This window comes from Panthera uncia, chromosome F2, assembly GCF_023721935.1.
Source record: "Panthera uncia isolate 11264 chromosome F2, Puncia_PCG_1.0, whole genome shotgun sequence".
Lineage (NCBI taxonomy): Eukaryota > Metazoa > Chordata > Mammalia > Carnivora > Felidae > Panthera > Panthera uncia.
In genome coordinates, this window is record NC_064812.1 from 61,338,032 (window position 1) to 61,354,778 (window position 16,747).

General features: G+C 38.2%; 1 protein-coding gene across 1 annotated transcript in view; it reads left to right on the plus strand.

Moving 5' to 3' along the window:
- Positions 1–16,747, plus strand: part of EYA1 (EYA transcriptional coactivator and phosphatase 1) — a 165,093-nt gene that overhangs the window by 94,701 nt on the left and 53,645 nt on the right. Inside the window, exon 11 of the mRNA XM_049633285.1 lies at positions 15,020–15,109. Within this exon, the coding sequence (XP_049489242.1) occupies positions 15,020–15,109 (90 nt within the window). The remainder of the gene's footprint in view (positions 1–15,019; positions 15,110–16,747) is intronic.

Here is a 16,747-nt window from a genome sequence, read left to right on the forward strand (position 1 = left end):
GCCCATTCCTGTTTTTCAACTTCTTTTCCCCCAAAACGAAAGATCCTGAATGAGAATTTATTTTAAATGACATCCAGGCCTTGTTTGTGGTTGTAATGTTAGCATTCTAAATAAGGACCAGTTGAAGGGCTCCAAAACAGGTATTTTTGCCTTCATTTGGCTGATGCTGCCCAAAGATGTGTTGTCAACTTGAGCATACTTTATAAGATTTTCACATTGACCAACAAATCCTCATAAACCTGTGCGCGTTGTTAACATCACACCTCACTGGGCCACTACAACAGAGTAATTGCTGGCCGGGGGAGGCTTAGCTGCCCACGTAGGATCAGTACAGATAGAATTTAGGAACCTTATCCTTTGTTCTACAACCTCAAAATGCAAGTACCATATCCTGAGGAACTAGTTGTACTTTTGAAATCGTTGAACCACCTTGTAGTAACTCTTTCTAGCCCAAGATTAATTCTTTAAACAGCAGTTGTTTAAATAGGATATATCTTTTTTTGATCCAAAATAGAAAGGGGTTGTGTAGATTTGATCTCATAGAGGTAAGGAGTGTGTGTAGATTTGATCTCATAGATGTAAGGAGCATGTATAGATTTGATCTTCTAAATGTAATGGGGTACATATTGAAAAAGGAGAGATACAAAAGATGTTTATCACATATTTAAAATGTGCTTATAAATTAAAAACAGTAATAGATTAAAATTTAAAAGTAATACTATTGTTTTTTTAAGTTCCCCCAAAATAAATCCCCAACACAGTATGTACTTTGTAGAACCCATTTACTAATTCAGAATGCTGTAGCTATCTAAAAGTGGAACAGTGACTTAGGTGTTAAAATATTTCTTAAAGGTCTCAAAGAATTTAAGTTGGACAAACTTCAATTGCCTTTGTGTTTGCTTGGCTTATTTTACCATTATTATTTTTTTCTTTTCAGTTTAGAAAAATAAGATAGTAAAAGAAAAGGAATAAAAGGGCAAAATATACAAGAGTGTGTCAGTAGGAACCAGAGTTACATTAAAAAGAGGAATGATTTTTTTTTCTTACTGCTTTACCAGTATATCTAAGCAATAAAAAGAAATTGCTTCCTTATTAACATTTGGTATGATTTTTTTAGTTGTTCTTAGAGTAAAATTGAAGTGACATGGTTATTCTCTTTGGACTGTACATGATCTGATGTAATATTTGGCATTTGTGGCATTTTTAAAACTAAAAATCTAGGGATATATCTTTTAATACAAGGAATGTGTTAAAAGGGATGTATCTTTGACATGAAAGGAAGGGATATTTTTATGGTTAGGTGAATGGCTAGCTTTAAGATTTCTAGGGAAAGAAGAAAGTATTTTATTTTTATATTCAGAAAACATTCTAGATCCTATTCAAAAGTCCCAAGAAGAGATAAATAGGTTTTCTTTAAACTTTCTATTTTGAGGCTCAAAGGACCACGGACACTCAGACACTCTGAAAAGTACAATTTTTGAGAAAGTAAATGAAAATAGGTTAAGAAAATAATTTTGAATCAGACTCTGTGTGTGTGTGTGTGTGTGTGTGTGTGTGTGTGTGAGAGAGAGAGAGAGAGAGAGAGAGAGAGAGAGAGAGAGAGGGGTGGGTATGGGGATGGTTCATGCTTGGCCTTAAAAATAGGTTAAATTGCCATTTGAAGCTAGGAAGTGAGAATTGGGGATGAGTGCATATGACCCTTCATATATTTTTTGCAGCGCTTACTTAAAAGATAGTTAAGATCAAATATCATATACAAATAACGGAATTAGCAAGGCAGATGTAACTATTATATTTCTCCACCTAAAAGGGCAACAAAATAATCTGAGAAGCATGAACTTCAACCTGGTCCCTGGAATAAAGCAAAAGTCATGTAGGAAATTACCCACTGCTGCCCCCTCCCCCCCACAACTAGGAGCAGGGACCTGGAGGAATTCAGCCTGGTGTCCCTATTGGCTAAGGTACCCTGCTAATACCACGTGGTCTCCATGCCAGGACCACCTCAAGTTTAAGACTCTATCAGAAGAACTTGTCATAATAGAAGGCCTTCAGTCAGTACGTTATCCTTATAGCACTAGTTTAGTTGTGGGCAATGATCACTCAAAATGTCCATGAAGTAATTCAGAAAACTGTACTACCAAATGGCACCCTTCTCACGTTGCACACACAAAACCTCCCATGTCATATGGGCTACAGCACGCAAGATACACACCTGGCCACCCACCCTTTGTTTCCTGGCCTGACATTAACAAGTCATTCAGAAAGTCAGTCTTTCATAATTTATTGAACAATGATTGTATATTAGTATAGTGGTGCTAGCCACAATTCCTGCCTGCAGGGAGCTTATAAATTAATGATGGAGGCTATTGATGGAGAATGAGTGAATCTTCAACAGTAGTCTGTCATCGGGGCAAAATCGTTCTAAACTAATGCCACTATAAATCCACAAAATTTATGTCAAACCACAGAATCTCCAAAGGAATAACAATATTAGGAAAGAAACAAGTCTCCTTGTGTTAGTCGTGACAAGCATTAACTAGTAGTAAGAAATAGCCAATAGTGGAGTGCCAAATGATAAAGCTAGTACTGTGGATGAGAAAAAAAAAATCAGGATCCATGGGAGCCATGCAACCAAAAAGTAAATGCCAGAGGCCCTAAATGAGATGCTTCTAGGGTTACTGCTATTCTTAAATTACACTGGGAATTCTCCTTTGCAGCAGATCAGCATGCAATGTGACACCGCCAGTCCTCAATGTATGAGACATAGGTCCTGTGGCTTCAATTACAGATGTAGGAGCTTCCTGGTTTTATGGAAAAAAAAACATCTCATGTGATAAAAATTAATAGAGCTAACACAGGCAAAGCAGTGTCTGACATAGATTCTGTGTATATTCTAAAGATCACTTAAGCCTGGGTGAGGATTACCAAGCCAGTCATAGCACCTTCTTTTCAATAAATGGTAATACATGGAGGAACTTGGCAGGCCATTTGCAATTTTGACTTAAAAATAATTTTTTTTGACATTTTAAAAGTATGGTTTGAATGTGCCTTACATTTTCAAAATAAATACTCATAGTTGCACTATCCAAAGACAACCAATCATGTCTTGGTGAATATTTTTTATATATTTTAAAAAATTTTTTATACTAACTTCTAAACACGAAAGTAGGTGGGACAGCATAATGGAACTCAGTGTCACCTCTAAACTAACAATTATCAAATCCTAGGTAATCTTATTATACCTGTAACCTCACCACATCCCTCCCCTGCCCTGATCTCTCCTATGATTGTTGAAAGCAGATCCCAGATATGTTACTTAATTTGTATATATTTCAATATGTATTTCAATATGTATTTGAGACTCCATTAAAAGAATTTTTTAGCTGGAGGCGCCTGGGTGGCTCAGTTGGTTAAGCATCCGACTTCAGCTCAGGTCATGATCTCACAGCCCGTGAGTTCAAGCCCCGCGTCGGGCTCTGTGCTGACAACTCAGAGCCCATAGCCTGCTTCAGATTCTGTGTCTCCCTCTCTCTCTGCCCCTCCCCTGTTCATGCTCCGTCTCTCTGTGTCTCAAAAATAAATAAAAACATTTAAATATTTTTTTAGCATAGAAATAGTAGATAGTACCCAGTACTTTAGCTATCTAGAAAATTAATAGGAATTTCTTAATTTATTAAATGTCTAATCTATAGTTACATTTCTCCATTTCCTATTGATTTCTATGTTGTGGTAAAATACATATCATGTAAATGCTACCTCCTTAGTCATGTTTTAATTTTAATTAATTAATTATTAGAGAGCATGTGTGAGAGGAGGAGAGGGGCAGAGAGAGAGAGAGAGAGAGAGAGAGAGAATCCCAAGCAGGCTCCAGGCTCAACATGGAGCCCCACGTAGGGCATGATCCCACAATCATGGGATTATGACCTGAGCCCAAAATTAAGAGTTGGACACTCAACTGACTGAGCCACCCCGGCGCCTCTCCTTAGTCTCAGTTCAGTAGTAGTAAATACATTCACGTTGTTGTACAAACCTGTGTCCAGGACTCTCTTCATCATGCAATACTGGAAGTCTGTTAAACAGCTCCCCCTTCTCTCCTTACCCCCAGCACCTGGCAACCACCATTCTGCTTTCTGTCTCTATGATTATGACCACTCTAAACACCTCATACAAGTAAAATCACACAGTACTCATCTTTTTGTGAAAGACTGATTTCACGTAGCATAATGTCTTCAAGATTCATTGGTATTGTATGCATATGTCAAAATTTCCTTCCTTTTTTAAGGCTGAATAAAATCCCATTATATGGGTATACCACATTCTGGTTGTTCATTATTGGATATTTCTTGGGTTGCTTCTACATCTCAGCTATTGTGAATAAGGCTGCTGCGAATATGGGTATATAAATACCTTTTTCTTTTTTTTTTTTTTTTTTGCTTTATTATTTAAGCTTTTGTACACCTGAAACTAGTATGTCAACTAAACTTCAATTAAAAATTTTTAAATGCAAATATCTTTTTGAGACCCTGCTTTCAATTATTTTGGGTATATACCCAGAAATGGAATTGCTGAATCACATCATAATTCTATGCCTAAATTTTTGAGAAACTGACATACTGTTTTCCATAGCCGCCGTAACATGTTCTGTTCCCACTAACAGTGCAGAGGTTCCAACTTCGCTATATGCTCATCAACCCTTGTTATTTTCTGGAGTTTTTTGTTTTTGTTTTTGTTTTTTAATCATAGTCATCCTAATGACTGTGACACGGTACCTCATTGTGATTTTGATTCATCTTTCCTAATGGTTAGTGCTACTGAGCATCTTTTCATTTGCTTGTTGACTCTTTGCATGCCTTCTTTGGAGGAATATCTGTTCAAGCCTTTTGCCTATTTTTTAATCAAACTCTTTGGGTTTGTTTGTTGTTGAATTGTAAGAGTTTTTTTTATATATCCTGGGTATTAACCTCTTATTAGATATATGAGTTGTAAACATTTTCTCACAACCCATAGGTTCTCTTTTAATTTTGTTAATTGGGTTCTTTGATGCACAGAAGTTTTCAGGCATAGTCTTGTTTTTATATTGTTGTTTATACTTTTAATGTAATATCCAGGGATGTCATGAAACTTTTCCCAGAAGAGTTTTATACTTTGACTCTTAATTTTTAGGTCTTTAACCCATTTTGAGTTAATTTTCAAATATTATGTATTGAACAAGGTAAGAATCCAACTTTATTCTTTTGGATTTGGATATCCTGTTTTCTCAGAACCATTTATTGAAAAGACTATCATTTCCCCATTGAATGGTCTTGGTACCCCTGGTGAAAATCATTTGACTGCATGAGTAGGAGTTTATTTCTGAAATCTCTGTTACATTGCCTTGTTCTGTATCTCTGTCTTTATGTCAGTACTAAACTGTTTTGATTACTGTGGCTTTGTAATAAGTTTTCAAATCAGGAAGTGTGAGACCCAACTTTGTTCTTTTTCAAGACGTTTTTGCCTATTCAGACTCCCTTGAGATTCCGTATGCATTTTATGATGGATTTTTATATTCCTGAAAAAACTGCTATTGAGAATTTGATAGGCATTACATTAAATATATAAACCACTGGGTACTATTAACATCTTAATATTAAGTCTTCCCTTCGTGAACATGGGGATGTTGAATATCTTTACATTTATTTGGGTCTTCTTTGATTTCACCAACATTTTGGTAGTTTTCAATGTACAAGTACACTGTGTACAAGTCTTTTGCCTATGTTTATTTCTAAGTTTTATTCCTTTGGTGCTATTGTAAGTTGAATCATTTTCTTAAATTCTTTTCTGTATTGTTCATCATTAGTATATAGAAATGATTTCTGCGTATTGGTTTTTTATCCTATAACTGTGCTGAATTCATTTGTTAGTTCTAACAGATTCTGTGTATGTATGTGGAATCTTTAGAGTTCTCTACATAGAAGATCATGTCATCTGCAAACAGTTTTACTTCCTTTTCTATTTGGATGCCTTTTATTTACTTAATTTTTTACCTAATTTCTTTCTTTTCTTTTTTTTTTTTTTAACCTAAATGCACTTATAGCACTCTATGAAGTAGAAATGTCAAAAGTGGGACATTCTTGTCTTGTTCCTGATCATGGAGGAAAAGCATTCAGACATTCAGACTTTTATCACTGAATATGCTATTACCTGTGAGCTTTCATTTATAGCTTCTGTGCTGAGATAGTTTTTTCTATCTCTGTTACTAGTTTGCAAAGTGCTTTTCTCCAATGGTTTTATAAAATTTAACAGTTTACTGTATGTCTTTCAAGTGTCTTTTAATCTGTAGATTCTCACTCAATCTTTTTTTTTCTAACCTTCTGTATTTCTGTTGAAGTAACCAGACTGTCTGCCCTGTAGAGTTCCTGAGAGTTTGGATTTTCTTGACCGCATCTCCATTGTGTTCCTTTGTCACATACTTCTTTTCCCTTGTATGTCCTACAAATTAGTAGCTAGATCTAGAAGCTTAATTAGATTCAGATTTGATTTGTGTGTGTGGTGGGGGGGGGGGGGGGGAGAGGGTCAAGACTTCATAGATGGAGATATCCTTCCAGTAAAAGGTGCATAATTTCTGGTTGCTGCCATTTTTAAAACTTTAGTATTCTAGTTAGTCTCCTTTCACAATCCATTATACAATGTTCTTACTTATCCTGTATATCCTTTTTTCTTGGCTCAAAGACAATTCATTAGGAAGGATAAAACTTGAGTTGAATGTATGTGTGTGTATGGGGGGGGGGGCGGTGGTGATGGTAATTGAACCATAAGTTCATTAATTCAGCAAGTATATGCAGATCAACCACAGAAATAAAATGATTGACAGCTTTTGTGGCAAATAACTAGACCATAGCTATTTTTGGTGAGGCAAAGTTTTTAGGTGAATCTAAACCACTTCCTTAATTTTGAGATTTTCTCAACTCTCTCTTCTTGAATAGCTCTCCAGTATTACTGAAGATGCTTGATTAAGGCTTTCTGGTCACCTCTAGTGGACACATAGGTATCCTCAGTAGCTCATGCTGAGTAAACTGGGAGTTGCCATATTTCTGTATTATTTTTTCAGTAGTATAGTGAATTTCAGTTTATCAGACATAGTTGCAGTGTGATTAATCTATAGATGTGCTTGATGCTTGGCGGCTGACTTTAAAGGTAAGTCCAGCTGTCTTTTTTGAGACTTGAGTCTAGCCTTAGGCATTTTCTCTGCCAGTGCTTTCCTTGCCAATCTCAGTGTGAGAATAACATTTAACAGAGGTTTATGTATAATGTGTATACAGTGTAATCTTGACTTGGAAGTAATTAGCTATTTACATTAGGGAAAGAATGCTGTGCCCACATCATGGAGCTGAAGAATGGAATACCTTTCTCTTAGGAGTCAGTCAGATAACTCCATCAGAGTTTCTGTTTGTGGAAAAACTGAACGAGAAGACCCTACTTTTCTTTCTTACTGTGATACCTGATAATTTCATATTATTCTGATAATCTTAAAATGCTTCCACATTCTATCTTTTAACCCTACCACAAACAATAACTCTGTAAAATTTTATGTTATTCTTGAAATGCTAGGGTACAGCACCATTTTGTGAGCTATGAAAATGTTCAGGGACTATGTACATTGAAAGTACTAAATTTGGAATATACCTCAGTAATTACTGATTATTGCCATGTATCAGTACCAACCATTTGCTGATAAACTGGGGCAGGGTCAAGATTTTGCCAAGATCTATTCTCTCAAGTCATTTGCTAATTGGCTATAAGCAGTGGATTTGGACTATACTTAAGTGCATATTCACAAAGTCTAACCTATTAATGATTAAATGGTATGGGCTAACAGGTACTTGTGACTAACTCAGGATCACACTGCTTGACTATGCAAGTGATGTATGTGGGTTTTTTTTGTTTTGTTTTGTGTTTGTTTTTTTTAAGAACACCTCTAAGTTTCAACTGATAGTGAATGACTCTATCTCCTACTCAGTTCCTAGATATTCAGATTATGGAACATCTTTTGCTGGTTTCCTAGTGTTGGGTCGTCTTTCCTAGTGGTAACAGCCAACTTTGTCCCAAAAAGCTTAGTTGCTATTTTTGGGAGAACAATGACAAGCCCTCCTGGGAGTAGCAACACTGAATGTATCTAGTTTAGCTTCCATGCAGATCAGCTTTACTAATGACTGTGCTCTTGAAAAACATGGTCATCTCAAAATATTGGCATGGGGAATTTACGGTTGCCCTTATTAAATAGCTTGAACTTCACATGCAGTTTGAATTCAGAATATTAATGCATCTTTTTATGGAAGGACATGGAGTCCTATGTCTAGATTGGCCTACAGCTATTGGTGGAGTAGTAGTAGTAAGAATAGAAATAATTCCACTACTGCCAGTTGTAGTAGCATCAGCAGCTTTCTACTTGCGAGGTACTGTGTTGAGAATTTCAAATAAATTACCAAATTTAACCTCTCACACATGCTGGTTTTGCTCCCATTTTACTAATGAGGAACCTGAGGCTCAGAGGGTAAGTAACTGAACCTGACCACCACCACACAACCCGTCAATGGCAAAGTTTAGAATCCCAGTCTAAACTCTACGACTGCAAAGCCTGTGGCATGACCATTATGAAAGTGTGCATTTTCAACGTTTTTCTGCCCTTGTGCAAGAGCTCTTTGCCCACAGGCTGTGAGCAAAAGTGTTTTAGAAGAAACTTGTGGCATGTAGTGAAAGAGTGGTCCCGAGAATGCCTTGTGTTAGACCTAGTTAGTATTAGACCCAGTTCAGTCGAGAGGTGAGCTGGATGGCTATGTCGTAAGTGCCGTGTACAAGGCAGTTTCATTACTAGTCATCCCAAGAGGATTCCTAGACTGACGTGTAGAAGCAAATGGAACAGCCTCGCAGGACCAGCAGTGTCTTCATCTGGTTGCTGAGTCTCAGGAGAATCAAATTTCTGAATTTCTATGGATTGCATATTTAATGACCCTTAACATTTATCAAATGCCATGAAGACAGGCGACAAGAGACCATATCCTCATCTTCTGATGTTCCCATACTCACTTGTATTTACAGGCGCTCTTTTTTTCAAAACAGATTATAGATTTTCAACATGTGAATTCAAGACTGCCAGACCTAAATCTCTCTACAGGCTGAATTTAATGGCATTTCAGCATTTCTGTGTACTAATTTTGTCTAGAATTTCTTTTAACTCTTTTAAGCATGTTTATAACATGGTTATCTAGTAGACTAGTGATCAGCCTGAAAAAAATTAATAAAAGGAAAGAAATGACAATGGGCTAGGGGTAATGCTGGTGATTTCAGCATAGAATGATAATAACTTGAGTTTCTGTGAGCATTCTGTGTTCTGGAAACAGGAGGAAAAGATCTTGAGACCATGGGATAATTAAAGATCACTTGATAAAGGATGAAAGCAAAACAGTTGTTTTAGGTCTGGGTCTGTGCTCAGCAGATTTCATTGTTATTTAATTTTTCAACTAAATGTTGCTTTCTGTTCAGTAGACATAATTGCCTTTGACTTAACGGGCAACAGCCGTGGGTAGCCTCACATTGCATCAAGTTCCTTCACTTTATTTTCCTGACTTCAAGCAGACATTTGCAATTTAATATCCTATCAACATAATTTAGGAGCAGGGTTAAATTTCAGTTCTCTGTGTGTATGTGCGGTGTTGGATGCTATTTGTGTTGCTTTGGTGAGGAACATCTTGAGAAGAAGGTCTGTAGTAGGAGAATGTCCTGGGCAGAAGAGCTATAGTAAATTGACACTATTTCTTCGTTAAAATAAAGAAAGATGCCTAAGCATTTGATTTTATTCTCTCTGTCTGAACCTCTTCACTGTACTGTCTAATTTTTACGAAGGAACTAAATTGTAGAGCACATAAGAACATATTTTGCTGAATGTTGTAGTGCATACCACTACTGAATTTAAAAAATAAACAATTGCGTGCTGCTTTTATGCTAAGTTTCTCTACTTCATTAAGCAGATAGGTAAGGCTGTGTGAGCAGTGGTTCTAAGAATGGGCTGCTCTTTCATCAGGTACAAATTAATCTTGCATTTCTAATGAATATGTTTAATTCTATATTATGTAGGTAGAATCATTTTAGGACTAAAAAGTGCCCCCCTCCCCCTTAGGTAGGTATCTGTGGATTTTTTTTTTAACCGATACTGAATGCTAACAACTAACTAAAAGTCACATTTAATATTTTTATTGGAATTATTTGAAATACCCTATTTATTGCTTTTCATTCATTTATCCCTCCGCCAAACTTTGGGAAAGCCCTGTGCCAGGCATATTGTGCTAGGTCCCAGGGATATAGAGATAAGGATGTAGGGCTATGGCTCTGCCCTCCTTAGATGATAACACACCTACTGGCCCAGCGGCCGGGGAGCCAGGCTGGAAAGAGTCAGGGATGAGACTCTTACCTGATGAAGAGGCGATGGGAGAAACTGCAGGAGTTCAGGGCATGCAGGTTCAGTCAGAGACCTCAGCATACTAACGTGGGTAATCAAGGGAGACTGATCCTTTACCCTAGGTTTTTTAAGGTCCCTGGTGAGAATGACCATCAGAGTCCCTCGTCTTTTACATAAGGCCTCTGCCTAAGTCATCTTTTGAAGAAAATATTTCATGACAAATTAGTTTGAAAAACTATAAATCGCTCCCATATTAGGGAGGGTAAGGAACAGTCAGACGTTTATGGGCTTTTTGTACTTGTTGAAGTGTTTAGATGTTTCCTAAAAGGGATAGGAGAGTGACATTGTCCTAGTGAGACCCTGGACATAGAGCCCTGGGAAGGAGGTGATTGCAAATATTCACATAGGAGACACGTGGCTGGGGGGGAAAAGTGGCAATGAATATATGGAAGGCATGAATTCCAGATCCAAGTGGCAGGATGTCATGATTGATTTGATGTAGGGTCAAAAGAGGCCGTTTAGAAGAATGCCGAGGTTTGGGGCTGATAGGTTGCCATTCACCTAAAGAAGGAAAACAGTAGGTTTGCAGGGGAACTGTGACAAATCCAACTTACAGCACACTGAGTTTCAGATGCTATATGGGACATCCAGCTAGAAATGGCCAATAGGTAATTGATATGTGGGCCCAGAGTTGAGATCTAAGATCTAGCAGAAGGGAGCGGCGTGAAGGTTGAAGCCGTGAGTGTGCTGGGGTCTGTGAGGCAGGCACCCACAGTGAGGGATAGATAAAAACAGTCCCAGGGACCCACATCATTGAAGGGATAGATGATGGATACTCAGATTCTAGAGAGATGCCCAAAAAATATTGATGGTGTTACGGGCACCGGGAAAAGAAATGTCAAGAAGATATTGAACAACAGTGGCAAGTGCCACAGAGGGTCAAGTTCAAAAAAAAAAAAAAGAAAGAAAGAAAGAAAGAAACATTTGGCAACAATGTTTACTTAAATGACATGTTTCTTTGAAGTGATACAACAAAAAATGGTTTTACAAAAGCAACTATTTTATAACTACAGCTTTGGAATTTGTTATTGCAAAGCACAAGAAAAGATTAAGCCAAAGATGTGGTGATTTTAATGTCTCAGTTTTGGTCTAAAAAAATGTGGGTTTTTTTCTTCCTCTAAATATGCCAAAATAAGCCATCAAGCTATGACTAATTTATTAACTGTTCAGTGTTAGCTTTTGTCACATTTGACTTGTTTCAGACATACTTGAAAAATGTGAACGTATTAAAAGATTCTTATGAAGTGAAATTTAACCTCATTATGAGGACGCCAGTGTAAGCAAATCTCTGAACGCAGTTATCTATTTGCCTTTCTGGTAGTTTCCTTTTAGGTAAACTACTTTGGGTGAGGTGGCTCTGCACCCTGACAGCTCTGACCATAAGCAGATCACAACACTGCTGCGACTCCATTTCCCTGTCCCTAAAATCAAAAGTTGGGTATATTCTAGAGTTCTTCCCTTCAAACTGTAGATCATGATACATTAGTGAGCCAGGAAGTGGGAAATTATCAGAGTGCACTACTCCACACAGCGAGTAACGTCTTGTTTTGACAAATTTACATTAAAGCTCTTTGGGAGAGAGGGAAAGAAGGAGGGATGATGGGGGGCGGGGTGGGGACGGGGAGAGAGGAAGAAAGAGAATGTGTGTGTGTGTGTGTGTGTGTGTGTGTGTGTGTGAGAGAGAGAGAGAGAGAGAGAGAGAGAGAGAGATTGATTGATTACTAGCTCCTTCTGTAAAGTGTATTTTTAACTACAGACTGTGGTTTTAAATTTTTTGAAAAACACTGCCCTCAACTAGAGCCCCTTCCTATTCTAAAAATCTCTCATTCCAGTTGTCTGCCCAGTTGCTCTCTTGGTGTAGTAAATGTTTGAGGACAATACTGTGGAGTGGCAGGTATAAAAACTGTTAAGGTATGACCGCTAATAACAAAGGAGAAAGACATTAAAAGGTAAATAAGGCCAACATCTGTGTTGTATTTGACCACAAGACTGAACAAGCCTTTAAAATTTATTGGTATTCCGACTAGCAAGTCATTACTGTAATTTATGAAGTAAAGTTAAAATATGCTATATATTAACAAACAATGGAGTAATTCTTTTGATGGTGGTATAATCTGCAACCGTATCGAGGAGAAATAAAGCTTTTTCAAAAGTAACAATACCGGCACGTAAATTCCCAAATTGGCAATTAAATAAATGTGGTGAGGCTCTTCCATCTTGCCACATAAAAAGATTCATTGACATGGTTATGAGACAAGTCAGTGTATTTTTATTGGCCTGAACTAGAGGGAGTAAACACCTTGGTCAGGTGTTTTGTTTTAGAAGCAGCTGTTTGAACTTCTCCTACTGGTTATTTCTGCTCTAGGGTATATTTGAGCATTTGCTTTTTCCAGCACACTTACTGATTTAGAATTCAAGTGAGTGAGCAATTTCCTATAAAACTAAGATTCAATGGAAGTTTCTCTAGACTTACGGGTAAACTTTTAAATTCGTCTACAGCCTCCGGAATTTCATAGACTTTAGGTGGTATTAAACAGGGACAGTTTAAAGAATGCTGAGGAATATGAATCATCAAACCGGAAATCTGAGGGACATGTTTTTATTTGTCCTTCCCTACGCTGCTCTTAGACATTCCGTTGGTCTCACTTTCTTTCTTCTCTGCCCTGTTACAAACCCTGGGGTGTTTGCTTTGCCCCTTTGCCAATCTAACCCCTGACTCTTGGCAATACTGTGCTCTCTGCCTCCTTCCCACTGTCAGTCAGCCGGCGGAGAAGGCCTGGGGAAGAGAGCAATTGAGACCACCGAGGTCATCCTGCCATATTTTCCCAGACCCTTCGCTGTCGGTCTTCTGGGACTCCTGAAAGGTAGACTGATGGAGGGGGCATGGTGGAGGCAGTGCTAGCAGAGGGGGTGGGGTGGGGCGGTGTTGACTCCACCTCCCTGGCCATAGCTGATTGGCCTGTGGCGGGCAGCCTTTGAGTCGCCGCCCCATCCCTCCATCCCAGGCCCCTGCTCTCTCCACTGTGTGCAAACGCATCTAGCAGTGCCAGATTAAGAGACGAGAATTTTTTTTTTTTCTGCGTGAGAACAACGTGTCTGCCAGTTAGCCATCCGATTTATTAGATGAGCAAAGTAAGGATCGGTGAGGTAAGGGCCCCAAAGTGGGAGAGCAAGGTAAGGCCTGGCCCCTGGGTCTAGGGCTCTTCCTCCAATGCTTGAGGCTCTTTCCCGAAGCGCTTGTAGAGACGGGACTTGAGATAAATACTCAAGAGCTTGGTAGACTATAGAAATATGGACAGTAGGGAGTAGACCACAGACTTTGGAATGAAGATGCTGTGTTCAGAAGGCCGTACAGAAAACGTGCAAGTCTTATCTCAGAGAGTATAGACACACAAAGTGTACCCCAGTAGGCAGGTGACATATGCGAAGGCATAATTCTTCTACTTATAATTTCCCTAGTTAGGTGATGATACAGGTGGACTCTGTACGTACTCCAGAGGCTTGATGTAATAATGAAACAGCCTATCAGAAATTATTGCTTGAAAACATTTAAAATGTCCTACGTGTAACAGCCAACATTGCTGTTAGAATGCCGGTGAAACCTTCCAAAACTCTCATTACAACTTTGTAGACTTTGTGGACGTGTTTTCTTCCTTGATTAATTATGCAGGGTCTTCACCAAGAACCATGTTGTTTCCTGGATGTGATACGTTACAAATACAGTGACACCATAAAAACTGCAACTATTTCCATAGCCCCTGAATTCATCTCAGTGCCCATAGATGTCATGCGGATATGGAGTGTATGAGACAGCCTGATCATCAGTAGCACCCGCATGTACATTTCAGGATGCTGGTCCTCCCCCCCCCCCACCCCCCACCAACCCGCCCCCGTGCCTTTGGTATGGTCCTGGCTGTCTGGTAACTGGATGGTGTTGCATGAATGCCAGGATCAGCTCTCTGAGCTGGGCATAGTGCCCGGTGCTCAGAGTGGCTATAACTTCCTACTGTGAGTATACCCCAAATTGGCCGACAGCCCCAATAAATAACAAATAATGATAGTTATCATCTGGAGTAAAATTAGTATTTATTACCCTTCTGAAATTAATCTATATTGTACCTATTTTCTGGTATTTGTGGCAGACCTGTTAGATACTCTTGGTTTATGGCGTAACATACACATTGTCTTCTCCAGTCCGTGAATTTCTTGCTCCTGACACACCTGTGAAGATGAATTTCCTCTACTCTATATGCCTAAGTAACCCTAGATTATATTGTTGTAATATTTGAAGCAGCAAATTATCTCTTCATTATGCAAAGTACCAACAGCATTGGGGTCACTTGTTAAATAAGTCACTGAAGTTTGCACACAGAGTGGATCACGTCCACCAGGAGCAGCTGGAGGCCAACCTTCCCCGATGAGTCCCTTGCTCTTGGCCCTTCCTTGCACTGACTCCCTCTTCTTGTGACACTGTATTCCATGAACCTGAAGTACATATGTTCTTGACCTGAAAAATTCTTCTTTTAGGATCCACCTACATCAGTTTCCCTTGGACTGCGCATGGAAGAAATGATTTTCAACTTGGCAGACACACATCTATTTTTCAACGACTTAGAAGTAAGTTCTGATTATTGTATACACACTTCACGCTGCATGCCTGGAAGTCGGTGAGTGGTCTTGCAATAACAGATATTTTGCGACTATCTGACGAAAATAAGGAGATTCCATTCATTACTGATTATGTGGTAATATGGTTGCCTTCATGGTATTTCTGTTTTGCTTTACTTGGGCTGTTGTGTTTCAAGGTTAGATTCCATGTGACCCTTGGTAAGGATTAAAACTTGATGTCAAAACTCTTAAATATTAAACTGTGTTGATATCCTATGCTACAGATTTCTCAGCTACATAATTACCACTGAGACGGGTAACCTTCAGAATCCAACAGAAGGAGCAACACTGACCTACCCTCTCCTTGTCAGCCTCTTATCCTATGGAGTCCTATGGTTTTCTATGATTTCTATGTCGTCCTCTTATCCTATAGAATCCTATGGTTTTCTTTCCGGTTGGCCCGATTGTATAATATTTTAGTCAGGCCTCTGCCCTTTGGACTGCCAGGATTTCTTACGTCAAACTGCTGATGATTTTATTTGTCCATTGTAATTTGGGGAGGAACTTCTGTAAGATGGTTAATTAAACTTGTTACAGGCACTAACATGATGATCTCAATTAGCAGTGTTTTTAAGCCTAGAGAATATTGTTTCTTGTATCACCGTTAGGAGAAAACATGACTATAACTACATTTCACCCTCTTCTTAATAGAGACAATTGTTTATTTAAATCCTGCTGTTAAGCAAGCTTGTGGTAAGGCTGCCAACAGGCATTAATCATCAAGTTGTTGTTTTGGTAGATTTTATAAATGTGTGTTATTTCAGACAGAAGAATCTGAGAGATTCAAATAGAACTTTTACTGATCAAAGTTAATGGGCAGCAATTGGCCTTTAAATATTTCCTGATGTTTCCCTTTTCGAAATCAAGCAAAACACACCTTATTTAATAGATGAGCCAAAATCATTTGAAAAATGCCAGTGTGACAGAACTTAAATGCGGTTTGTTCAACATCTGTCCTGTATTTTGATTTCTTTTCATCTGCAATGAAACTACTCGTAGACGAATTGGCAACTTTCGGTGCAATAAAATTATTTAAATGTGCTTCATTTTTTCCCATTCCTTAGTGAAATATTTATTTTTACACTTAGGGTAAAATACAATTTTTTTTCACATTTTAAAGTATTTGCTTTTCTTAAGGAAATTACATGTAAGGCATTCCTATTTTTTGAGGTAGAAATATTCCAAGTGAGTGACAAGTTCAGAGTTGCCTTTAGAAGAGTTTAATAATCATTCTTATTTTCAAAAGCTGTTTCTGATTTATGGTTGTGATTCACTTCATAAGAGAACAGCACAAAAAATTCCATATTTTACTGGTATATTAAAATTCCTTCCCTAAGTTTCCATTTGTTTCTAATGATACAGACTAGGCTGATATTTTGTCTTGGGTACAGCCTTGTTACTCTTATTGATGTTAATAGGTGTTAATAGCACCCATCAAGAAGAAATTAGCAGCAATTTGCTATTGCTTTCAAATTTTACCTTCTTACAAATGCCAAAGCTTGTCTATGCAGTGGCAAAACTATTGTGGTGAAAAGTGAGAGGTTAGCCAAAGCAATATTTCGGTATCATATAGACCAAAAACTTCCA